General features: G+C 42.5%; 1 protein-coding gene across 1 annotated transcript; it reads right to left on the bottom strand.

The window, feature by feature from the left end:
• Positions 1–25,290, bottom strand: FAM240B (family with sequence similarity 240 member B; the record flags this gene model as incomplete). Its single annotated transcript, XM_079789537.1, has 3 exons — positions 1–94; positions 15,874–16,019; positions 25,264–25,290. 3 exons carry the CDS (start codon positions 25,288–25,290, stop codon positions 1–3), a joined length of 267 nt encoding a protein of 88 aa, XP_079645663.1.
• Between the last annotated feature and the right edge of the window lie 2,348 nt (positions 25,291–27,638).

The following is a 27,638-nucleotide window of genomic DNA, read 5'->3' on the forward strand; positions in this document are numbered from 1 at the left end:
TTAGCCCACAGTGTTCGCCTCCTGGGGCTTCTCCTCAGGATTGTCCAGCATCCTCAGTCTTTCTTCCAGTCTCCTCTTCCATCCTTCTCTGAGCCTGAGGGGGAGAAACAGTACACTGGCTTAGTGCATATGCCTCCATGTCTGCTGGTCCCATGAAGGTGGTTTTATTTTCCTTGTAAAAGAACATCATTAAGAGAACCATATGACTTTTACAAATTAGTGAAGAAAAAAATGCATAGACAAATGAGCAAATCCTCTGAATATATAATTTCCCCCCAAAGTTTATTTCTTCCTATGTGGATTCAATGTAACCTAAATCAATGTCCCATCTTTTGTATATAAGAATAAGCAGTTTCTGAAGTTTATATGGAATGGCAAAAGAAATAGATTAGCGAAAACAATTTTTAAGTAAAAGAAAGTTGGAGAACTCACACTGCATGATTTTGAGACTTAATATAAGGCTACCACCATCAAGACAGTGTGGCGTTGGTGAAGATCTATTCCAAATAGATAAATGGGTTTAAATAGAGAGCCCAGAAATAAATATACACAAATATGGCCAATTGCTTTTGACAAGGGACAAAGACAACTCATTGGAGAAAGGTATCCTATCTAATAAAAGAGAGATATGCAAATTGATCATACCTCTGCTATACCCACAAGCCACGCCCAGCAGCCAATCAGGAGTGAGTATGCAAATTAACCCAACCAAGATGGCTGTGGCCACAGAGAGAGCAGGAGGCTTGGGTTACCCCTGGCAATGGAGGAAGCCAAGCTTTCTGCATGCCCTGGTGGGCTCAGGCCTCCGCAAAGGCTACAAAGTTTCAATTATAGAAGTTAAATAAATCCCAGATACCAGGGCCTCCGCTTGGGTCGCTGGGGGGTGTGGCCAGCCTGCAAACCACTACAGGCCCCTCGCCCAGGCTGACCCATGCCCCAAGGGGACCTCCACCCTGATCTGGGACACCCTTCAGGGCAAACCAGCTGGCCCCCACACATGCACCAGGCCTCTATCTTATCTAATCCTATCTAATAAAAGAATAATATGCAAATTGATCATCACTACAACACACAAGATGGCTGCTCCCATGTGGTCAAAGATGGCTGCCTCCATGTGGACACAAGATGGCCACCACAAGATGGCCAGCAGGGGAGGGCAGTTGGGAGGGATCAGGTCTGCAAGGGAGGGCAGTTGTGGGCTATCAGGCCAGCAGGGGAGGGCAGTTGGGAGGGGCCAGGCCAGCAGAGGAGGGAAGTTGGGGGTGACTGGGCCTGCAGGGGAGAGCAGTTGGGGGGACCATGTCTGCAGGGGAGGGCAGTTAGGGGCAAACAGGCTGGCAGGGGAGTGATTAGGGGGTGATCAGACTGGCAGGCAGAAGCGGTTAGGGGCAATCAGGAAGGCAGGCAGGCGAGCATTTGGGAGCCCAGCATTCCTAGATTGTGAGAGGGTTCCCAGCTTGGAGAGGGTGCAGGCTGGGCTGAGAGACACACACCCCCGTGCACGAATTTCATGCACCGGGCCTCAAGGAGTCCCAGCTTGGAGAGGGTGCAGGCTGGGCTGAGAGACATCCTCCCCCCCCCCCCCCCCCCGTGCACGAATTTCATGCACTGGGTCTCTAGTATATATATTAGTATATATATGTTTTAACAAATGGGGCTAGGACATCATACATCCATATTCAAAAGAAAAGATGGACTTTGACCCATATTCCACATCTTATACAAAATTAATCATAGGTCTAATGTAACTGTAACACTAAGACTTTTAGGAAAACACCCACAAAACAATGTCTTTATTATACTCCTTGGGATAAGGAAGAATTCTTAGATACAAAACAAAAGGCGTGATTCATTTAAAAAAGGAAGATTTGGGACTTAAATTTGCTCTGTAAAAGATACTGCAAATAAAATAAAAGACAAACAGAAAAAAGATATTTAAAAATCACATATTCAGGGACTTGGTTCCAGAATATATAAAATTTCAAACTCAATGATAAGAAAATAACTGGTAAAAAATTTGAACAGACATTTTACCAAAGAAGTTGTATGGATGACAAATAAGCCTATATAAGATAATCAAAATAATTAGAAAAATGGAAATTAAACCACAATGAGGTACCACCCACTTCATAGAATGATCAAAACAAACAAACAAACAAACAAACCAGATACCAAAAAACCCACCAAGAAAAACACACAAACAAGAGAAATATAAAAAACAAAACACAAAAAATTTTGCCCTAGCAGGTTTCACTCAGTGGTTAGAGCATTGGCCCTTGGAATGAAGGGTCATGGGATTGATTCCACTCAAGGGTATGTACCCTGGTTGGGGAGAGTGTGGGAGGCAACCAATTGATGTGACTCTCTCCCATTGATGTTTCCCTCTCTCTGTCTCGCTCTCTCTCTTCCGTTCTCTCTAAAAATAAATGGAAAAATATCCTTGGGTAAGGATTAACAACAAAACAAAAAACTCTCACAATGGAAGCCAAAACAGGTGTTGGCAGGACCCCTGGAAGGTCAGGGGTTGCCACTATGATAAGGGCAAAACAAACCTTATCCCAAGCAGTGCAGCTGTACTGCCTATGGAAACTGCAGAGATTCAAGACTGGAAGACCACAGAGGTAAAAATCTTCCAATCCAGTGCCAACTGTTGGAAAATAGTAGGAAGACCTTTCAGAGATAAATGTGTAAGCAAAGGAGGACAACAAGTACCATGAAGAACCACAGTAAAGAAGATGACCAGAAAGGAAAGGAAAAATCCACAGAAAGCAAACTGAAACACATGGAAATATGTGATATAAATGACAGAGATTTCAAGATTGCAGTTCTGAAAATACTCAACAAGATGAGAGAAAATACCAACTGGGAATTCAGTGCACTCAGAAAACAAATCAAGGAATCCAATGAGTACTTTACCAAAGAGACTGGAGTTTTAAAAAAGAATCAATCAGAAAATCTGGAAATGAAGAGTGCAATTAAGGAAATGGAGAATAAACTACGGAGTATAGAAAACAGAACCAACAAGATGGAGGAAATAATTAATGATATGGAAGATATGAAGCAAGAAATGATGCAGAGGGAAGAAGAGAGAGACCTGAGCATAAAGAAAAATGAAAGACCTCTATAAGAGCTATCTAACTCCATCAGAAAAGGCAATATTAGAATTATAGGCATTGTGGAGGAGGAAGAGAGGGAGCACGGAATGGAGAGTCTATTAAAACAAATAATGGATGACAATTTCAAAAATCTATGGAAAGACTAGATCCTTGAATCCAAGAAGTAATCAGAACACCTAGTTATGACAATCCAAACAGGCCCTCTCCAAGGCAGTTGGTATTTAAGCTGTCAAAATTAATGACAAAGAAAAAATTATCAAGGCAGCCATGGAAAAGAAGGAAGTTGACCTACAAAGGAAAACCCATCAGAATTTCATCTGAATTCTCAGCAGAAACTCTATAGGCCACAAGAAAGTAGAACCAACTATTCAAACGACTGAAAGAGAGCAATTACCAGCCACAAATAATATATCCAGCAAAATTATCCTTTAAATATGAAGGAGAAATAAAAATATTCCTAGACATACAGAAGCTGAGGGATTTTATCATCAGAAAAGCTCAATTGCAGGAAATACTCAAGGGAGTTATTCTACTTGAAACAAAGACCATAAAGTCACAATACTATTAGTAAGATCACCAAGAAAAAAACAAAACTTACAACATAAACAGGGAGAGTTTGTGACAATAAAAATATAAAAAGGGAGGGGAAAAGTCTGAAGTGGCAAAGAAAGATGAAGATCAGATGCACTAAAAAATGAAAATAAGAAAACAAACTATGGTATATATGCAACTTCATTTTTTATAAACCTAACTAGAGGCCTGGTGCACGAATTCATGCACTGGGGGGTCTCTCAGCCTGGCCTATGGGATTGGGCTGAAACCTGCTCTCTGACATACCCCAAGGGGTCCTGGATTATGAGAGGTCGAAGGCTAGGTCAAGGGACCCACTGGTGCACGATTGGGGCTGGGGAGGTTAGCCAACCAGGGAGGGGCTGCAGGAGGGCTCCAGGGTGTGTCTGGCCCATCTCATGTCCCAGTTGGCTGGACCCCAGCTGCAAGCTAACCTACTGGTTGGAGAGTCTGCTCCCTGGTGTTCAGTGCACATCATAAGGAGCAGTTGAGTAGCCTTAGCATATCATTAGCATATTATGCTTTGATTGGTTGAACGGACGATTGGACACTTAGCATATTAGGTTTTTATTATATAAGATGGTAACCACACACAGAAATCCCCAAACCAGGACGTATAGCTTAAAAACAGAGGAAACAGAAGAAAGATGTATGGAATATGATCAAACAAAAACAACAGAAACATAAAGGAAAAGAACCAATGAAGGCACAGAACTATCATAAAACAAAAGATAATCGGGCTATAGGAAATCCTCATTCATCAATAATTGTCATAAATGGAAATGGTCTGAAGTCACCAATGAAGAAGCACAGAGTAGCAGAATGGATCAAAAACCAAAACTCAACCATATGCTGCCTACAAGAGACATATCTAAGCTGCAAAGACAAAGGTAGATTCAAAGTAAAAGGGTGGAAAAGGATTCTCCAAGCAAACAACATCCACACAGAAACAGGTGTGGCCATCCTTACATCTGACAAAATAGATTTCAAGATAACAAAGATAACATGTGACAAGGATGGATACCTTATAATGACAAAGGGAACACTACATCAATAAGACATAACACTTCTTAATATATATGCCCCCAACCAGGGAGCACCGAAATATATAAAACAACTACTCACAGAACTAAAGGGAGAAACAGATCAAAACACAATGATAATTGGGGACCTTAATACTCTATTGACAGCTCTAAACAGATCAACCAAACAGAAAATCAATTAATAAATATTGGCCTTGAATGAAACACTAGACCAAATGGACATAATTAACATTTACAGAACCTTGCATCCCATAAAATCAGATTGTGCATTCTTTTCCAGTGCACATGGGACATTCTCATGGGATACATGTACATGGGATAGACCATATGTTGGTCACAAAATTAGCATCAACAAATTCAAGAAGATTGAAATTATACCAAGCATATTCTCTGACCACAATGCCTTGAAATTAGAAACGAACTGCAAAAAAGACGTAAAGAAACCCACAAATACGTAGAGATTAAGCAATATACTACTGAAAATTAACTGGGTCAAAGAAGAAATAAAAGATGATATCAAAAGATATATAGAGCCAAATGAGAATGACAATAAAACATATCAAAACCTCTGGAAGTCGGTGTAAGCAGTAATAAGAGGGAAGTTTATATCATTACAGGCCTAGCTCAAGAAACAAGAAAAACCCCAAGTAAATAGTCTAACATCACATCGTAAGGTACTAGAAAGAGAGAACAAAAGCAACCCAACCAAAGTCAGCAGAAGAAAAGAAATAATAAAAATTAGAGCAGAATGAAATGAAATAGAGAATAAAAAGACTTTGCAAAAAATCAATAAAACCAAGAGTTGGTTCTTTGAAAAGTTTAATAAAATAAGAGATCAACCAAAGGACTTGTATGCATGCATATGAGCATAACCAATGGACACATATGGGGGGAGGGGGTTGAGGGCATGTGCTGGGGAGTGGCGGGGAGCGGTCAATGGGGGTAAAACAAGACTTATGTAATACTTTAAACAATAAAGAATTTAAATAAAAAATTGACAAATCACTGGCTAGACTCACTAAGGGGAAAAAGGGAAAAGACCCATATAAGCAAAATCATAAATAAAAGAGAACTCACTACAGACATCGCAGATATACAAAGGATCATACTAGATTCTAACTATATTCTAGTAACTGGAATATTATGAAAGACTATATGCCTCCACATTCAATTAACAAGAAGAAATGGATAAGTTTATAGAAATATATAACCTTCCTAGACTACATCATGAAGAATTGGAACATCTAAATAGACCAATCAGCAGTGAGGAAATTGAAACAACCATCAAAAACCTGCCAAAAAACAGAAGTCCAGGACCAGATGGCATCACCAGTGAATTCTACCAAATATTCATAGAAGATTTAAAATCTATCCTTCTCAAACTCTTCCAACAAATTAAAGAAGCAATACTTCCACCATATTCTATGAGGTCAATATAACCCTGATACCAAATCCTGGCAAAGATAACACAAAAAGAAGAAAACTACAGACCAGTATCTCTGATGAATACAGGTGTAGAAATCCTAAACAAAATACTGGCAAATTGAATATAACACTAAATCCAAAAAATAATACATCACAATCAAGTGGAGCTCATTCCAGGGCACAAAGATGGTTCCACACACACAAATCAATTAACATAATGCACCACATTAACAAAAGAAAGGATAAAATTCATATGATCTTATCAATGGATGCACAAAAAGTTTTTTTTATAAAATACAACATCGATTTATGATTAAAACACTCAATAACATAGGAATAGAAGGAGAGCACCTCAACATAATAAAGGCCATATATGATAAACCCTCAGTCAATATCATACTCAGTCAATATCATATCATAAAAGCCTTTCCTCCAAGATCAGAAACAAGGAAAGAATGTCCACTCTCACCACTCTTATTCCACACAGAGCTGGGAGTCCTAGCCAGGGCAATAAGGCAACAGAAAGAAATAAAAGGCATCCAAGCAGGGTGCCTTTTTACACATGACATGATGCTGTATATAGAAAACCCTAAGACATCACTAAAAACTATTAGACACAAGTAACAAATACAGTCAAGTTGCAGGATACAAAATCCATTGCCATTCTGTATACTAACAACAAAACTCCAGAGAGAAAAAAGCACAATTTCTTTTGTAATTGCAACCAAAAGAATAAAATACCTAAGAATAAACTTAACAAAGAATGTGAAACACCTATATACTGAAAATTACAAAGCATTATCAAAAGAGATAGAAAAATACACAAGATGGAAAAATATTTTGTGTTCATGGATTAGAAGAATCAATGTAGTCAAAATGGCCATATTACCCAAAGCATTACACAGGTTTAGTGCAATCAAAATAAAAATCCCAAGGTCATGTTTTAAAGAAATAGAATGAGAAATCATCAGGTTTGTATGGAACCACAAAAGACCCTGAATAGCCAACGCAATCCTGAGCCAAAAGAATAAAGCTGGAGGCTGCTGGGGAGCACAAGAGACTTGGTTGGAAAGTTGTGAGTAGGACATTCTGAGGAAAGGAGTATGTGGAAGGCTGCTGGTTCTGTTTATTGGAATTCCGACTTAGAGGAGACTTAGGGGCGTGTCGAAGGTGTGTCCCTGATTATTCCTTGACCTTTCCAAACAAGTCTGTGTATGTGCAGACCCCCAGCTGTTTACTGGAATCATTATGCTCAATCCCTGGACGCCCTTGCCTAGAGGAGAATGTAACATGTGTCCTCCCAAGATTACTCACCCTGCTGATTGTATCTAAAGATAATAATTCCAATACAGTAGGTTCTCAGGTTACGTAGGAGATCCATTCCTAAGGTGCGACACAATGCGATTTTTGCCATAAGTCAGAACCCACCTACATAAGCACTTACGTCACTTACATGGAGCACATACACAACAGTAATGACTTGAAACAGTAAAAATAATTAATAAAGGTAACAATTCCTGACCTTTACTTGTGGCAAATAAATAATAAAAAACAGAAAGCACATATGTACATATATCAAAATGACGGAACTTTTTTTTAATAAATAAATGGGAGATGGCGACGTAACCATGAAACAATGTACATCGGGTCCGACGTAACCCGAGGACTGCCTGTAAAGGCCTAACGAGGCAGGCAATAGAGGCTGCTCTGGCTACTAAAGCCAGGGGCCCCTTAGCCCTCTCTTGCACAGTCAAACTGTGTCTGAGTAATCTGCTCATCTGTTGTTCAGGAGCTACTGGCCAGCCCCGGCAGGAGGTATCACGCAACCTGACTTCAAATTATACTACAGAGCTACAATAATCAAAACAGCATGGTATTGGCAGAGAAACAGACACACAAATCAATGGAACAGAATAGGGAGCCCAGCTACAAAATCACATGTATATGGACAGATACAGACAGAGGAGGAGCAATACAATGGACATGACAGCTTGAAGAGAACTTTTTCCAAATGCCTAGAAACATTGAGCTCACTTTTCAAATGGAGACCAAATGATGTTTCCTACTTATTGTTCTAGATTTATCTGCTTTGTGGGGGAATTGTAGTTAATATCTAGGAACACTAATTACCCTTGATAAATAAGGGGTTTGGCTAGAAAGTAGGATGGTGTTCATGAGATTCTTGAACCAGAATCTTGTTGTTCTCACTGGGAACTGGTGAAGATCAATTGGGCACATAATTAGATACTTTCTCTCATGTGCTCGGCACTATGTATATGTGTCAGTCTGAGTCCTCCAAGTAGCAGATTTGGAGGATTCACCCACAAAAAATAAATGGGGGAGGGACCAGAAGTGGTAGGGAGAGCCTTCAGACTGCCATGCTGGGAAAGGACAGCGAGAAGGAAGGAGGGCTGAGCTGGGAAGAGCCCACACCAGCACAGCTCTGAGAGAGCTTGTCCCTGAGCAAAGGTCGCCCGCCAGAGGTGCCCTGCCATGTGGGAATCGCCCAGGACTAGTCAGTCACCCGTGCCGGGACCAGTCATTGTCTAGGAGCAGTTGGGGTAAGTGTGGCCTCAGCGCAGAGGCAGTGGCAGATCCAGAAAGGTGGCACCCGGAGCTCCATGCGGCTGTGCTCCCCATTGCAAGTGATCTTGAAGGAGCTCCAAGGAGCACTTCTGTGGCCGCCCCAGTGGAGAGAAGACAGTAAAATGGTAATCCCTGTCGTCAAGGAATTGATAGTTACTGAGTTCTTGGGCTCCCCTTTCAGATCTCAATAATCAATCAGAACCACTGCACTTTTGCTTTGACACATTGCGGACCAGTAGTTTTATTGCCAGCTTTACCCAGTGGCCAAATAAGTTTCTATTGAACGAGTACACAAAACGTTTTACTTAAATGTTAAAGGCATGCCTTAAAATTAAATACCCATTGCAGTTTGAAGTTATTTATTACATGTTCTTACAAGCTAATATCTTTTTTAAAGTATGATACTTTGTAAAACATTGTGTAATATGAAAACATGAGAATTCGTGTGATCTGTCCTTAATATGAAAGGTCAGATGATGGCTTTGCCCCTCCTGCTCCAGCACAGTAGTGAACATGCCTCGCAGTTGTCTGTCCTTAGCGAGGACAGATGGGCCTGATTTTGGTTTTCCTGTGACCTGCAGCTCCCCCGTGGGTCTGGTCATAGGGCAGATCATGTCCGTGGTCAGCTCAGGCTTGCAGCCCCGGCACACCCCACTGACCAACCCAATTTACCAGCCACTTTCCTCACACACTCAGTTTGAATGGGAAAAAAAAAATCTAACTAAATTTTTTATCACTGGTTGTTGTTTGTAGATGAACTCTTATTTTATATAAAGGTTAAAATACTGATTTCATCTGGCTCGGAGCTATGAGTCGAATATTTTGTTACCTGCAGCTGACAGCATTCTGAGGGACACAATTGATAAGCAGGAATCTGAACAAAGGAGGTGAGTGGTCTTGCGTTGAGGCTTGCTAAACCAGTCTGCCCACTCAGGCCCACCAGACGTGATGTCTTCCTGACACTGTGAGTTCTGCTAAGTCCCAAAGAGGTATTTTGAAGACTCTCTCTTGCATAGAAGCACGGCAAGGTTCTCAGTTACAATTCCAGACTGGTCCCGTAGACTTAGGTGTCCATTTAATTTATTCTCTAAACTGACAGGCTGTTGGAAATTAAGGAAGTGCAATCCACAATTACCGCAGAGTGATAGCTGTGCACCGGGACTGTCCCACAAGCCAGGCAAACGCTGCCCTTGACTTTCTCAGGTTGCCTCCCTCAGTGATTTGCATGCTGTTTTCACCTTCTCCCACTTACGCTGTGTTGCTTCTTTGCAGCTGCACTGGGAGAGAGCATGGTGTGTCTAGTTTTGGTGTCACACACTTTGCCTTGTGATCTCAGCTCCAGGGCCTCTGCCAGATGCAACTTCCACCAGGTAAATGGCTCCCCTGCATCCTTCGCCTCTGTGACCCCGCAGGCATGTTTACCGGCACCCATTTCCCTTCCACCATTTCCCTTCCACCACAAGCCCTGGCTGGTCACTCAGCAAAGTGAGAGGAACATAAGGTAATGTCGACCTTGTTCTATCAGCACAGGGGTTGGAAGAAAGTTTCGAGGTTTTTGTCTTCCTTGTTCACTAGAACATTTCTTCATGGCACAAGGACTTGCATTTGCTGAGTTAACAAATGTTCTTATTCCCTTTTTGGTTTGAAAACATTTTTTTTTCCTTTTTGGTGCAACCTGGTTCATGAGAGATATATGTAGGTGTGTGTTTTTGTGTTTTAGCAAAAATAATGATAAATCCACTAAGTTGTCATTCATTATTTACCAAATTAGGAAGGGTCGGATTTTATTCACTGTTCATAAGGTGACAGTGCTGGTGAGTGAGACTCCAGCCCAGAGGAGGGGACACAGGAAGCTGCCTCCACTCCCCCCCCTTAGGCCTTCCTCTGCTCCACGCAATGCAGCGGCCCTGCCAAGTCTTCAGACTTTTATTTGGGGGACGGAGTGATGACGTGTTTCAGGAAGAACACATTTTTTTGTCTTTTTACATATATTTTTATTGTTGATATTATTACAGATATCTCCCATTTCCCATTCCCTTTACCTCCCTCCTTCCAGTCCTCCCCCCCCACCCGCCAGGTCTTCACCACCCTATTGGCCGTGTCCATGGGCTATGCATGTAAGTATCTAAGTTCTTTGGTTTATCTCTTCTCGCACTCCTCCCTAACCCCACATCGAGGTACGTCACTCTGTTCCATGCCTCCATGCTTCAGGTCCTATTTTGTTGTTCAATTCATTTTGTTCATCAGATTCCACAAATAAGTGAGATCATGTGATTTTTTTCCCCTGAGATTGGCTTATTTCACCTAGCATAATATTTTCCAGGTCCATCCTGCTGTCCCAAAGGGTAAGAGATCTCTCATTTTTTTTTTTACAGCTGCATAGTATTCAATTGTGTAAATGTCCCAGAGCTTTTTGATGCATTCATCTACAATGGGCACTTGGGCTATTTTCAAATCTTAGCTATTGTAAATGACACTGTTATGAGCATAGGGGTGCATATATTCCTTGTGATTGGTATTTTGGGGTTTTAGGATATATACCCAGAAGTGGGATCGCTGGGTCAAACAAGTTCCATTTTTACTTTTTTTTGAGGAAACTCCATTCTGTTTTCCACAGTGGCTGCACCAATCTGCATTCCCACCAGCAGTGAACTAGTATTCCCTTTTTTCCACATCCTCCCCAGCACTTGTTGTTTGTTGATTTTTTGATGATAGTTATTCTGACAGGTGTGAGGTGATATCTCATTGAAGTTTTAATTTGCATTTCTTTGGTAATTAGTGACTTTCAGCATTTTTTCATATGTCTCTTGGCCATTTGTATGTTCTCTTGGAGAAATGTCTATTGAGGTCTTCTGTCCATTTTTTAATTGGGTTGTTTGTCTTCCTTTTGTTGAGTTGTATAAGTACTTTATATATTTTGGATATTAATCCCTTATCAGGTGTATCATTGGCAATATGTTCTCCCATACAGTGGGTTCTCTTTTTATTTTGATGCTGGTTTCTTTTGCTGTGCAGAAGCTTTTTATTTTTTATGTTTTTTAAATATATTTTATTGATATTTTACAGAGAGGAAGAGAGAGGGATAGACAGTTAGAAACATCGATCAGCTGCCTCTTGCACACCCCCCACTGGGGATGTGCCCACAACCAAGGCACATGCCCTTGACCGGAATCGAACCTGGGACCCTTGAGTCCGCAGGCCGACGCTCTATCCACTGAGCCAAACCGGTTTCGGCCAGAATCTTTTTATTTATGTGTCTGTCCAGTTTTTCCAACACCGTTTGTTAAAGATGCTGTCTTTACTCCATTGCATGTTCTTGCCTCCTTTGTCAAATATTAATTGATGTAATGGTGTGGGCCAATTTATGGGTCTCTGTTCTGATCCATTGGTCTATATGCCTGTTCTTGTGACAGTACCAAGCTGTTGGGGTTATAATGGCTTTGTAGTATAGCTTGATAACCGGTATTGTGATCCCTTCTACTTTGTTCTTTCTCAAGATTGCTGCAGCTATTTGGGATCTTTTAGGATTCCATATAAACTTTTGTAGTGTTTGTTCCAGCTCTGTGAAGTATGCTATTAGTATTTTAATAGAGATTGTGTTCAATCTATAGATTGCTTTGGGTAGATAGATATTTTAATTATGTTAATTCTTCTAATTAATAAACATGGTATATGCTTCCATTTGTTTGTATCATCTTCTATTTCTTTTTTCAATGTCCTATAGTTTTCCAAGAATAGGTCTTTTACTTCCTTGGTTAAGTTTATTTCTAGGTATGTTAATATTATATATTTTTTTTGTTGCAATGGCAATTGGGATACCTTTTTTAGTTTCTCTTTCTGAGAATTCATTATCTTATATAATAAAAGGACAATATGCAAATAGACCGAACGACAGAACAACCAAACAACCAATCAAAGCATAATATGCTAATGATATGCTTAGGCTGCTCATCTGCTCGCTATGACATGCACTGACCACCAGGGGGCAGACAGTCAACTGATTGACCAGTCGCTATGAGGTGCACTGACTACCAGGAGCAGATGCTCCAACCAGTACGTTAGCTTGTTGCTGGGGTCTGGCCGATTGGGACTGAGCGAGATGGGCCAGACAGGCCCTGGAGCCCTCCCCTGGTCCCTCCCTAGCGATCGTGCACCGGTGAGGTCCCTCAGCCTGGCCTGTGCCCTCTCGCAATCTGGGACCCCTCAGTGGATGTCGGAGAGCTGGTTTCAGCCCGATCCCGTAGTCCACTCCCATTGGAAGGGCGGCAGACACAGGGCTCATGGCTTGCAAGCACTGCTGCAGCAGTGAGAGCCTCTCCCAATGGGAACTGATTGGGCGTGAGCACACAGCAGGCACAGTGGGACCGGGATGAGCAGGAGCAGCAGGTAGGAGTTGCAGGCAGCATTGGACTGTGGGTTTCATCCTGATCCCTGCAGGCCACCCTGAGGGACCGCATCCATGCACAAATTTGTGCACCAGGCCTCTAGTTAGTGTATAAAAACGCCATCGATTTCTGGATGTTAATTTTGTATCCTGCTATTTTACTAAATTCATTTATTAAGTCTAGTATTTTCTAGTGTGAGGGTATGACTCAGAACAGGAAATCCCAGAGCCCTCAACCCTGGCTTATGCTTACACAGCTTCAGCCCACTCTGCACTCCCTCTGCTGTAGCCCAAGGTGAGTGGCTGCACATGAAATTTTGTGTGAGACATTTGCAGTTGACTCTCCCTAGCAACAACAACCCTACTGCTTTTCACAGCCACATGTTATGTGGGTACCTTTCTCAGTTCTGGTGCTCTGTGCTGGGGAGCCCAGCTTGGGCATTAGACCCCAGAGTTCTCAGGGGGAAAACCCCCACAGATGAGATGTCTTTCCAGAACTTCAGCTGCTGTCTGTTGGAGCCTGGCCAGCCCTTTACCACCTCCACCCTTCCTACCAGTCTCTAAGTGGTCTCCACTTTCTGTCTTTGGTTATCAGGGTTCTCTCCAGCTGGTCTTCAGTTGGTTATTCAGAATGGTTGTTTTTTTAAATTTTAGTTGTATTTCCAGTTTGGTCCCGGGAGCGTGTCTGTGTAGCCTCCACTTACTCCACCGCCATTTTTAATCAAAGTTCACATTTTAAAGATTTATTATTTTGCCCATGGAAGAAAAGCAAACTAACCCAATCTTTGACTAGGTCATTTCGGTGGCACATGGGAGCCTGGAGAATTAATGCATTTGTTTTATGCACCATTTGAATTTGGTGGCCTTTTCTACATATTTTTTTTCTTTAATTACAAAATGGCACAGTATTGTTACAGAAACTTTGGAGAAAATAGAGCACACACACAAACTCTGCCGTCCCAAGAGTCAAATATTATCACTCTTAATATCTGAGTGTATTGTCTTCTAACCTTTTCCCAATACATACAGGCAGACTTTGTATGTGTGCATATACACAAATATTTTTACCAAATCAGATCATGTTGCACGTTTTGCTTTTAATATTGCACCCAGGGCTTCTGGAAGGGAAGCTGTGGTACAGGGTTCTTACTGGCATCTGGTTCCATGAGCTTGTGGACCAGGACTGAGCGGAGGAAGATGCCAGGACCCCACCACCGACTCTTCTTGCTCTCCTGGAATTGCCAGGACTGCATACTCTAACATGTGGGCTCTAGCATGCGGAAGAGCCTGGTTTTTACATTACACAGGAATGGAGCTGGCTTGGTGGCAGAGCTCATGTCTGGGTGTGGACACAGTCTATTTCCCCTCAGGAGCTAAGGAAGGCTTTTCTAAGTGAATGTTGATTCAGTACATGTGAATTACACTTGTTTTCATGCTCAGAAACATGGAGGCACGGTGCCTTGCTGACTAGCAGAACGCCCAGCTGCCACTCCACTTGCATGTGGACATCTCGCCAAACAGACCACTTGCCTGGTCTGTTCCTATTTTAGGGGCAGAAAACATAGACAGTCCCTGAAAAACTGAGCTGATTCGTGTGCTACAAGGCCCTGCACATGTGCAGGCAGGTGCTGCTCCTTGTACTCAGAGCGATGTTGACACATGTCTTCTCACATGAGTAAGTGTCCCCCTCTGAGCAAACTCTTTTAGCCAGAACACAAGCTCATTTGACAATGAGGAAAAGGCCTCATTAGCCTTCCCCCACAGATCTTAATATGTATAACCCTAGACGTGGCGTCTTTCACACTTACACATACCTGTTGACCTAATCTTGAAATTTAGTATAATCTCATGTGCTGGGGATGGTAACACAGGTGGGGTGGGGAAGATATTTTGTAGTTCATCTAGATATAAACAACAGAACCTCATTGTTATTTATATAAAAATGCCCATTTTGTCTATAAGTCATTGGTTCTCAATGGGGTGACTATGCCTTCCAGGGCACATTTATTAATGTAGGGAGGTAATTAACAGGAATTATCTGGCCCTAAATGTCAAATGTGCTGAAGTTGAGAAACTCCGGTGTAGATTGTGGTAAGACTGGATGGGTAGAGGATTTAACATGTCTTTAATTTTTGATACTTTATGATATTCTGACATCGTGAAATGCGTGCTGGCCACAGAAGGACTGTCCATCCCAGGACTTGCCCTCTCTTAGAGACAGCAAAAAGCTTGGCTGCTAAGCATCTAGATCAATCCTGCTCCTGTGACCCCAACTACTTACTCACCTAATAGTCCCACGTGAAGCCGTATTTCCTCTGTCCTAAATCATCCCATGGCAAGGGACCAGGCAGCTAGGACCACATCCACAGACTAAACAAATCCACTGGGATTATTCAAACTAACAGTCCTAACCTGTGTACCTGCCCTTCCTTGCCTTTCCTCGCCTTTCCCATGGAGACCCCAGGAAAGGCTCTGGCTTAGACTTTCCCTTTGGTTCTGTCTCTGCCATCTGATGAGAAGCTGGTGCTTCTGCTGTGGCTCCCCTTGGCCCGTGGTGCGCCCGCCCCGCCCCCCGCCCCAAAACCTCATTCTTCCTTCTTCTTGGTGACCTCCACTTCAGCACATCACAGCCAGCATTCGCACTCTCAGAACAATGGGTCATGAAAACGTCCCCTCTCCCCACCTTCACATCTGGTCTGTTTCTGGGGAAGCCTACTTTTCAAAAGTAGCAGAGAAACACCCCACATACTTCCTCAGGGCGCTCCTTCCCTGACGCTCTTCCTCCAGCTCCCGATAGTAAGTCTGTTTGCTAATTTCTTTTTCCCAGAAGCTTTTGAGCTCGTGACAAGTTTCACAGCAAAAGACTTCCCGACGGATGTATTGATTGTTCATCCCCTAAAATTAAACAAAAACAAATCTCAGCCCCTCAAATAAAGCCACTCTAATTTGGGAGTAGAGAAAGATGGGTTTGAATCAAGACATTGCCTTTTATACTTTCAGTGAGTCTGAACAAGTCACCCAGCCACTATCAGCCTGCTTTCACAGCTGTAAATGTGAGTAATAATCAGAAAATATTGCAAAAAGATTTGAAATGAACTAAAAGGTGTTGAGTAACTGTTCCAGATTATCTGGTTATATATTGGCTGGGCACTTCCATTGTCCTTGAGCTGGTTTACAACTCTGTAAATTATAGAAAAAAATATAGTAGTACCAGTCATTCTTGAACATAGAAATTCAAATACATTTTGTCCAGTGGGATGTAATTTATATCTCTATGGATACCAACCCATTTTTCATAAACTTGTAAATTCATCTCAGTATTCTTTATTGCCTATATGTGTTTTCTAAAATTCTCCTTGAAATACATTGTAATATCTTACTAGTTACCTCATTAATTAATTATTAAGCTTGGTACAATACTTGAAATGTTTATTTTACATTTTAAGAGAGTCATGATTTTAACTTTGTTAAAAAATTATCCTTTAACAGTTGCTTTACAGTTGCATGTGAAATGGATAACATATGCAAATAGTAAATAGGCACTCAACAAATGTTATGCTCTTCCTATCCTTCCTCAGAGAATAACAATGACCTCTATGGTTTACTGAGCACATAGTGTGACATGGGCATTTTACACACACGGGTTCATTTGATCCTCACTACAACTTGGAGATGGGCAATTTCACACTCGTTGGTCTGATGAGAAAATGAGAGAATTTGCCTGTCGTTTCATTACTGAACATGAAGGAATGGGAATTTGAACCTAGGTTTGTCTATCTTCAAAGTAGATGCTCTCTCCTCCATCGATCCTCATGATAAGAGATGGCCACTGGGAGCTGAGAAGGAGGACAAAGGACTGTTGCCATGATTATGACTTCGGTCCAAAACCCTTCCTGTGCTCTGAGCCCAAGTTTCCCTATCCATGAAGTGGAGAACAAATGTGATCATATAGAGGAAACTGCCCAACACACTGCCATCCACTCCCCAACGTTCATCTGCCCAGCAGCAAATGCTTGCTCTTGGGAGCTCACAGTCTGTGCCCCACTCCTTCCCAGGAAATCACCACCTACGTTCTCACTCTCTCTAGTTTACGTATGATATTAAATGCTTTGCTCCTTATTGACTCTGCCTATATTTAAGGTTTTTCTATCTCTGTTGCTGGGCTGACAAGACTAGGAATTCTTTAATCTCAGGGGCAAGATGCTTCCTTTCTTGTCCAAGGTCCAGTGTTGGGCTGTGTCCAGAGAAGCCTTTAGCAAAAGCTCTTGGTGGTGAGTTTCACTCTTACACCGTTTAGGATGAACATTTGGGAATCACTGTGAACAGTCATTGAGGGATGCCCGACACGCCTAAGAAGTGGTTATGTTACTACAGTTGACAGTTGCCACTTTGCTAAAGACTGGACTCAATCCCCCATGTTATTGCTCAGCCTAACTGCTTGTTTTGCTGGGAACTGCTGGGAACCTGAACTAAGATCATGCCGACTTGTCAGAACTGCTACAAGGGGAAATGCATTCTGTTTTAGAGGGCTTGTAACATCCCCCAACCCCCTTTTTTTACTTGTTTTGGATTTGTTGCTCCATTTACTATGCTGAGCGTGAGAAGCACGTTAGCAGCTGGGATCATCTGCTTTATACTGTTAAGAAACGAAATTGATAGCAATTTTAGGAAAACATCAAAATAAAGCAGGGAGCAGAGAATGAATGGTGTCCAGTTTTCCCTGTGGGTCCTGACTGCTACTCCCTGCACCTGCAGAGGGCGCTGAGGACAGCAACAAGGCATCACTTTCCCAAGTCCTGCTCTCAGTGGGACCAGGGAGAAGGGAGCACACTGTGATCTCCTAGAGACAGATCCGTGGTGCTTTTCTAGTCACAGAAATAAATTCTAAGGAATGTGCAGACATGTGACGTATAGGTACCTGAAACCTCCCGAATCACTTAAAGATCTTGGAGATAAAACTCACATTTTTTTCCTGAGGAATTTTTCAAAATGAGGTGTCTCCATTCTGTTCTTAAGCAACTTTTTAAATAAACCCCGTTTATATTTTTGCAGTCATTCATCTAAATTTCAATGAGCTACTTTCATACCATGGTGTTTGCAGATGGGCGGGAAATACACTTCCCAGTTGACCTCTCCTGAGATTCTGTACGAATATAGGATTTTTTAAAATTGATACCCAGAGATCTGTATTTCCCTTCACCCTCAATGGCACAAAACTCAGCATCAGCAAGTGTAAATAACTACAATGGCTAGAAGTTCACATGAGTGAGTCATTCTGGTTATCTTCACAATAAACCCTTAGGAATAGTAGCTGCTTCCCCTTTAAGAATATCTATCAGGATCACTGAGTTTGCTTTTTTGTCCCCAATTTTGATATAAACATGGGTACAGAGACATATTTCTCTTTTTTAAGATAGACAATAGGGTGAAGGCATTGGTATTGGCAATGATGCCCAGTCCCGGGGTGACAAGAAGGAATGACAGTGATTTAGGGATGAAGCAAGACTGTTCTCACTAGTGGCCAGATGAAACCTGCCGACAGGCCCTCACCTCCTGGCTGGTGGGCTGCTGGTCTGTGACCTCTGGCTTATTGCTATGCTCTTCATTGAGCACATGTTGAATGCCTTCAGTCCTCAAAGTGCTGTGCAGTCTTCAGTCATTTCTCACAAGCCCACTCTTGGCCAGATTTGCAGAGGAGGTGCAAAAAGGCAGGCCATTGCCTAAGGTCACCCCATTGAAGGGGATGGAGTTGGGATTCAAGTCCTGCCCAACTCCAACACCTGTGCTCATCACTGGCACATGACTGGGCAATCAGCCACAAAGATGGTACTCATGGAAAGAGCTGGGTGGCTCGAGAGGCATACCTCCTGGTTAAATTGTTCTGAGCAATATGAAGATCATTATTCTTTGTCAAGGCTGGACTAGATGAACGTTTTCAAGAGTAGTCCATGCTATTACAGTGAGACAGACTTCCTTTTCTCTCTTTAATACCATTTGTCAGAGGAGCACACCGCAAGCTGTTTTATGTGTTTCATGGTAAGGACATACGCACAGACACACACAAACACAATGCTCGTGGGACCCTGACTCTTCTTACACCAGCACTTTGTAAAATGTACACCTCACCATCCCACACAAACGCCCCTTCCATCACCCGGCAATTCTGCTTCTACAGGTGCCAAGGACGTGGCTGCCACCTCATTTCTTCTCAGGTGGACCTTGTCACTCGGGATGAAAACACCTTAAGGGATGATGCTCCTAGGCCCAGGTGCTGAGATGAGAACAGCCTTTGGTGGGATTTGCTAGGTTTCTCCTCCCATTCCCGCTCTGGGCCCCATTGGACAGAGATTAAGATGAGATTTCTTTGGTCCCCTTTTCTCCTTCACAGAGGGAAGTGGGAGCAATGTGTGAGAGTGCTGCTCCTCTGGTCAGCACCTTTTAGAAAACATTTTCTTTTTAACCTCTCCTCCACAATTCAGTCAAGCTCTTTGGATTTAAGTCTTGAGTCCCTGTCCACAGTTTGCCCTCCAATTAATGTCCTTCAAAGCCTTTCAGAATTTGCTCACAATTTGACACTTGGGACTTAAGAAAAGGCGCAAGTGAAATAAAAGGCCACGTGGGGCAGTAAGAGAGAAACATATATCCTTCCTACAGCTTAAATATCTCATATTGAAGAAAAAGGCTTTTTCCTGTGAATTAACTGTAGATTAGCAGCCAAAGTGCCTAACATAGAATAGAATCTGACCCACTGTAAATGCTCATCGTCATCATCATCAATGCTCATAGCAAACTGCATTGAGTACAGTCTTAAATGCTATCTCATTTAATTCTCAACATACTGTGTTAGTTTCTATTCCCGTATTTGTGGGTGAGGACGTGAATCTGGGAAGGGAGTGACCGTCCCTCAGCCTCAGAGCCAGGAATCTAGCCCAAACCTGCTGCCCTCTCAGACCCGGGTCTGTCCACTCACTGGGTGCTGACGTGACACCTAAGTAACAGTGAGCCGCACATCCTCCTCTGCAGATGCCAGTGAGATACTGAGAACTGTCTTCATGATAACAGTAGCTCCGGGAAGTAAGTCTCATCATTTCCCCAGTTACCAGAGGAGAAGCCAGGTTGAGAAGTTCTAAGTGCTTGTCAGTATCACAAAACCAGTAAATGCTGGTGCTGAGCTCTGAACCTACACTGTCTGGTTCCAAAGGTCCTGTCATCACCTCCCACAGTTTGAACCACCTTCCTCACTCATTTGAGGGAACGTGTACTTGCCTTAGAAAAGAAGACTAGTTAGTGTTAGTGTCTGTCATCAAAAAGGATAATCACCACAATAGCCCTGCCAGGGCATCGCTTAGACCCACCCACATCTAACCGGTGCTCTCAGTCCTGTGAGGTTGGTCTGGTGTCTTGGTCACTAGATCAGACAGCACCCTTGGAGAAGACAGGAGCTCTGGGCACCCAGCTGGGAATGAGGACCAGTGAGATCATAAATATCCATCTAGTTAGTTGATTGGTTCAAAAATTAAATTTCAAACTGCTATATAGTTCAAAATTGAGTCCATGTACAAACTGGAATATGGACCATCACAGGATAGTATGTACATTAAACTTCCTGAGTTGACAACTGTGCTCTGATTATGGAAGAAAATGACTGTGTTCTTAGGACATTCACAATGAAGTATTTTAGGTGAAGGCTCATGATGAGTCAACTTATTCTCAAATAGTTCGTCAAACTATGTAGAAAGATGAAGCAAATCTTAAAGCAAAGGGGGTGGTGGAGGGTTTACTTGGGTTAACAGTATATGATAATTCTTTATTCTGGTAATATTTCGCAGCCTTAAAATTACCTTCAAATAAAAATGAAGTAAATAAAAATGACTTTTCTTTCCTTTTAAGAGAAAAAAGGTTATTTGGCTTGCTTCTCTCAAATTTACCCCCCTTCTCACCCAGACTCTTGTGCAATACACAAACATCTGTAGATAAACCCCGGTCAATTTTACCTTTTGACATTCTTTGTCGTGAGCATTTTTAATGCCAAGAGTAAGCAAGGGCTTAAGACACAAGTGGGGGCATTGCAAAAACACAGAGGAACCGTCTTGAAAGAGCTCCCGATACCCCAAACTGGAAACAATTTGAGCAGCAAGATAAGTAACATGATATTGAGTACAACCGAAAGAATGAATCCAAACCAATATAAATTATTGAAATAAATAAATAAGGGAGGATCAACTATTGTTTTCAGAAATATTCTGATGAATAAATGCAGAAGAAATGAAGGGATATAAAATCATCATGAGAATATCACAGTAATAATTGCTACAGACAGGATCCATTAACCTATACTAATAAAAGGGTAAGATGCTAATTAGACCGGATAGACTGGACATCTTTTGGTTGTCAGGTCCTCCTTCCAGATCAAGCCACTGTGGCGGGGGCCAAGGCAGAGGTGGTTAGGGGCAATCAGGCAGGCAGGAGAGGGCGGTTAGGGGTGATCAAATAGGCAGGCAGAGTAGTTAGGGGTGATCAGGCAGGCAGGCAGGTGAGCAGTTAGGAGCCAATGGTCCTGGATTGTGAGAGGGATGTCATATTGCCATAAACCGGAAGTCAGACATCCCCCAAGGGGTCCCGGATTAGAGAGGGTGCAGACCGGGCTAAGGGATCCCCCCCTCGTGCACAAATTTCATGCACCGGTCCTCTAGTGAATAATAAAATTAGTGGATGAAACCTTAAGGAAAAGCAGGGTATTCTCATAGCCTTAAAATATCCCTCCAAAAAAATTGCTAATTATTGTGGTGGTTTTAAAGATGACCACAAATTCCAAGGGGGAGCTGAACGCCTTCTCCTTGCATCTGTTGTGACTTGGTGACTGATGGGAAAATAATAACTGCAGTGGAGAAACAAACAGCACCTCAACCATGTGATCAAGGTTCACATCACTGGGAATAAGCAATGTTGATATCACATGACCCCCTGCCACCGTGTGACAGCTGGGACATTGCCTCTGTGGTATCCTTCCCCTAACTCCACAAACATCAGTCTGTTCATGAGAAAACTGTAAACAAACTCAAATTCCAGCAATTATACAAAATACCTGACTACCACCCGTTAAACATGTCAAGGTCACTTGCCATGCTAGGCATGTAAGTCAAAGAAAGACTGAAAAAATTGTCAAAGATTGAAAGAGATTAAAGAGACATGAACCCTAATCAGTGTTATTTCTTTCTTTTAAAAGAGTGGGCGTGATCCAGAGTCTGATTGCACAAAAATAATTGAGTTTCCAGAAACATCTTTTCTTTTAGGTCATCGAATATCTGGATGGCAGGCTCCTTAATCATCTCTATTTCCCTGTTGAGTGAGATTTAAATGACGGTGGTTGTCCCACATTCCTATCGCATAGGGTGTGCTTTCTAAACAAGCTGGATGACTCTGATCAATGGAGAGTAATTCCTCAGAAACCCAAGTGGGGTGAGGGGCAGCCCGGCTGCCCAGGGGAGCAACGCAGCTGCACACTTGCTGCTGGTGCTGCGGGGAGTCAGACACTGAGCCACAGAAAGGAGACAGACTCGCCTTCACTGTCCCTTCCCTCCCCGAGCGCTGCAGGAGGTCTTTGGTTCGCGTGTTTGGAGATACACACATGTGAAAATTACTGCACGCCATAATTCACCCAATGGCTCTCTTCAGAAAATCCCCACAATAATTTGGTCAACGGGTTTCAAAGTTTTACACCATGAGCAATGATGCTCCTTTAAGGCTACATCAGGAAAACATGTAAATGTAGTCCTTGGACACAGCAAAACACTTCAGAGAGTACTGAAGCATCGAAACCTAGTAGTCACAGTCCTTTACCTCCTTTCTTGCTGTAGCCAGCTACACTTCCCAAAGATACCCACTGTTAAGGGTGTCAGGGTGTCTCATTTATCTTTCCCTTTTAATGAAAGCATGTGTGTGTGTATACAGAGTGGGGCAAAATAGGTGTACAGTTGTTCGTACCGAAAACAATCCAGTAATTAATAAATAATAATAGAAGAATAAACTCTGTTTTGCGTATGCACAACTGTAAACCCACTTTTGGCCCACCCTGTGAGTATATGACATTTTCGTTTCTGCAAGCAGGACCATGCTTCATGTACTGCTCTGCGTTCTGATGTTCTCACTTAAGAAAGTATTTCCTGGCCAACAGACATGTGTTTCATAGCCTCCATGGCGTGGATATGCCATAATTCATTCAACCAGTCTTACACTGATGGACATTTAAATCCATTCCTGTTTGGGTCTACTACCCAAAAACCCAGAGTGAATCATTTTGTTCACATATATAAGCATATCTATAGCGCAGAGTCCTAGAAGTGTAATTGCAGGTCAAAGGCCACGTGTCTTTAAATGTTGAGTGTATAATTGCGTATCGACCTCTGCATTTCCATGAGTGTTGGAACATATGTGGACAGAAAACCCTCTTCTATGAGGAACGCCCCATCTCCGCTAGGGCAGCAAAGACCAGGCTGTCAGCTCATGTGGCTCTTGGTGAAAAGGCACAAGCACAGCTTCTGGTCTTGGACTCAGGAGACCACACCTGAATGGCACCCCCAGACAGACCCTGGAAGCAGCTCGCACTCAAACATCTGTTGGATTAATGAATAAAAAAGCCATGCTGTGCTGAGACGGAGACAGTATGTGTTTTAATTCTGCTACACTTCAAACATACAAACTCAGTGTTAAACCAATAAACATTAACTTCAGTTTCATTGCATTCTTATGCTGATAGGAAAGACACACTTCGAGGTCAGTAAACAAATGGTCAGGTTCTAACAGTCAACAGATATCTACATGGCCAATTCCAATTCCTGTTTCTCTTTTAAAAATAATAATGTTTGTCTTACAGTTATTTCAACCATATTTTTATTAACACATAGTTACTACTTAGTACATGTTTAATTGCCTCTTATTTCATGTGTTTCGTTGACTGTTAGGAAAGCTTATTTTGTAGAATTTGGCAGATTCTTCCCTCAGTGTCCTCACCTGTGAATTGAGGTGTTTGGTTGAGAGGTTCATCGAGGCCCCCTGGCTCTAACAGGCAAGTAAATCCATCAACATCAAGTTCAACATGGGAGGGGCTTTGTATTTTAGTTATTTCAGTCCAAATGAGAATATCTGGTTGCCCTACCCATATGTGAAAGGCAATATCAGTAATTAGACAGGCTTTTAGGAAAAGGGGACTGCTCTTTGATAAATAAAGAATTATATTTCTCTGTATTCCCCACAGCAAAGGCATTTTTACTAGCCTTTGTATCTATTGAGAGAATTCGATTTATTTGCAGTAACTCATTACTAATTTGGAAAAGTCATAATTCCAATGGCAACTCTTAAATTTACTTTACTGATTAAGTAACACTTAAAGAGTACTAGAACTCCCTTTTAATAAATACTTATCAAATAACATTTGTTGAACTTTGACTTTGTGTAAGCTCACACACTATGTCTAATAAGGGATTAGATAATGCTGAAATGTATAACCTAAAGTAAAAGAAAATTCCAGTTTAACTTGCCAAGTTCCAGGTTACTCTGTCAGGTAAAATCCCCAATGAACGTTAAAATCTCCTGACCATCAGCTTTCTGAGAAGCCTCCAGCATTCTGGCCCCTCTAGTGAATGTTTCCTTGGGACTCAGTTACTAATCAATCACGATGGGATACATTCTGTGTTTTACTTCATCTTAAGAGAGCCTTGTTCAGTGAGATCAACACTAACTTCTGTTTTGTTACACTCTGCAACAGGAAATTCATGCATTACTGACAGCTGTAAGTCAGAGAGGGAAAAACGCTCTGGGCCTGTGGAAATCACTTCCCAAATGGTGAGGCTGGGCCGCTCCAAAGGAGGAGGAAATGAGTCCAAGTGGGCACCAAAGGCACCGGAATAAGAAGCGTGTCCAGCTTTCAGCCCCCGACGAGCTGTTCACACTCCTGACAACACAAACTCAACAGACTGTACCTTAAAGATGGACTGGCAGGTGAACTAATATCCTGCTCGGTGCCAAGGACGTCCGTCTCCCAGCCCCACTCCTCACTGCTCAGCTCTGACTTGTGAAGGCCACTGGCGCGGTCCGGAAAGCTCACTGAGGCAGCCCTTTATATGCGGAGTGGAGGACTCACAGGAATCCCTCGACCTTTCAAGGTCATTTGAACCAAATTAGTAGCAGAATGAGACAGTACCTTTCCAGGGACATTGCAGCCTTCCCTGGTGGTGAGAGATGCTCTAAGCATCTTTTGCTGCCCCGCCTGCCCCAGGGCAGGCCAGCTTCTGTTTGGCAGGTCCCATGAGTGCTATGACTTGGCCTGAGACAAGAGAGATGATTTAGAACATGCGGGATTATACATGTGCCCTGTCCGTCTGACACTTGTGAAAAGCCACTGTCTGCCCCTGGGTGGGACCGGAATGGTGGGACAAGTCACTCTTGGGTGTAACATTACAGGGAGACTTAGAAAGGCATCTTGTTCTTTGAGCCATTAATCCTTGAAGGGATCTGGTGATGACATATCACGTCTGCCTAGTCCTCTCCCAGCTGGAGCAGGCGTTGACCTTCCATGAGTGGTTTTCAATAAAACGCATCCAAGTGAGATCAACTTCTCATTTTAGAGTGGGCCTTACCCTATTGCAGAGGAGGACATGTCCTTCTGAGCAAAAACACTTAGAATACTCACTCCTCTGGTAACAACAATAGCTCTGCTTTTCATCAAATACTTCTCCTATTCTACTAGTTGCATACCCATCACTTGGTTTAGTGGGTTATACATCTATAATTTAGGGTACACATGACAGCTCACTAATATTAATGCTCAGATTTTATCTTCTTGTAGTGTTAATATTGAATATTGAATGTATAAAAGTAGTTTAATAAGCATGTTCACCTTAAACTGTATTCCTACTTTAATAGGAGAACCAAATTCTACAGATGACATTTTCTTTTATCCTCACCATAGGATATATGTTTCATTGATTTGAGAGGGAGAGTAAGAGCCAGGGCAAGAGCGAATGAGTGTGTGTGTGTGTGTGTGTGTGTGTGTGTGTGTGTGTGTGTGTTATGAGAAACACCAATTGCTTGCTTCCCACAAGTGCCTCAATGAGGGATGGAATCCCACATGCAACCTGGGTAGGTGCCCTGACCAGGAATGGAACCTGCCACCTTTTGGTGCATGGGATGAAGCTCCAAACAACTGGGCCACACTGGCCAGGGCAAGAATTTTTCTTTTTTATAAGTAAAGAGAGGAATTAATTCTGAAACCATATTGCAGGGTATGTCCCACAACAAAAGCAATAGAAGTGAAATTTCATATACAGTGTACACATGTATCCTGCTAAGAAAATAGAGTGAAACTGAATAACCAGCAGATGACAGATTAAGACATGAGAGTTTCTTTTCCTTCCCCTCCCCTCCCTTCCCTTCTCCCCTTCTCTCTCCTCACCCCTCCCCTCTCCTTTCACTTCCCCTCCCCACTTCTCCTTCCCCCTCTCGCTCCCTCTCCCTACTTTCCCTCCCTGTTTATCACTGATATTCCAAAAGTCTTGAAGGTTATTTCTGTTACATGGGATTCCTCAGTCTTTGTTAAAACCCGTGGTCTGCAAAGAGTGGCTCGCAAGCCACATGCGGCTCTTTGGCCCCTTGAATGTCGCTCTTCCACAAAATACCACAGCCTGGGCAAGTCTATTTTGAAGAAGTGGTGTTAGAAGATGTTTAAGTTTAAAAAATTTGGCTCTCAAAAGAAATTTCAATCGTTGCACTATTGATATTTGGCTGTGTTGACTAATGAGTTTGCCGACCACTTTAAACCATTAGCAAGATTACAAGAGAACAGTTATCCAAATACTTCTTACATGATGTTATTCCACTTGGTGTAGAGTGATTCTATAAATACTTAAAGCTACTGACATGGAATTTTGCACAATTAATAACTTGCTGAAGTGTCCCAAATCATTAATTGTGCAAATTTAATTCTACTGAAGTTTTAATCTCCAAGTATTTGGATGTTTAAATTTTGGTTTTCTTTTCTATTGAACTGCATTGGGAGAACAGGGGCATAAAGAGGTGAGGTCACATGGCTAGGAAGTGGAAAATTTGGGATTTGAACCTAAGCTGTTCAGCTCTCCAGCTCTTACTCAAAAGAAATGCTCAGTTTCAAGAAAGTGTGTGACTCTGCCCCAGGGCACATGGGGTCCCATCATTCATTCCCCTACTGATAAAGAAGGAGAAAAAGGAAAAGAAAAAAATAGACTATGTGCTCAGGTCAGAGACCCTCCAAGACTCCTCCGGCTGGAAGGTGGGACAGGGACAGGAAGAGCTGTGTAGTAGAGGCAGGGCCCACATATGGCCCGGCACCAGATACACAGCTTGCTCTCCTCGGCCATTTTCAAGCATCACTGCCTCCTTCCACTCCTTCTCCACCGACTGGAGCCCTCACTGCCCTTTTCCTTGCCAATTCCCTCCCTTCCTCCCCAAGACAAGAACTGCGAATGCTTTCTCCTCCCTAGC

The sequence above is a fragment of the Cnephaeus nilssonii genome (assembly GCF_951640355.1).
Source record: "Cnephaeus nilssonii genome assembly, chromosome: 14".
In the NCBI taxonomy this organism is placed as follows: domain Eukaryota; kingdom Metazoa; phylum Chordata; class Mammalia; order Chiroptera; family Vespertilionidae; genus Cnephaeus; species Cnephaeus nilssonii.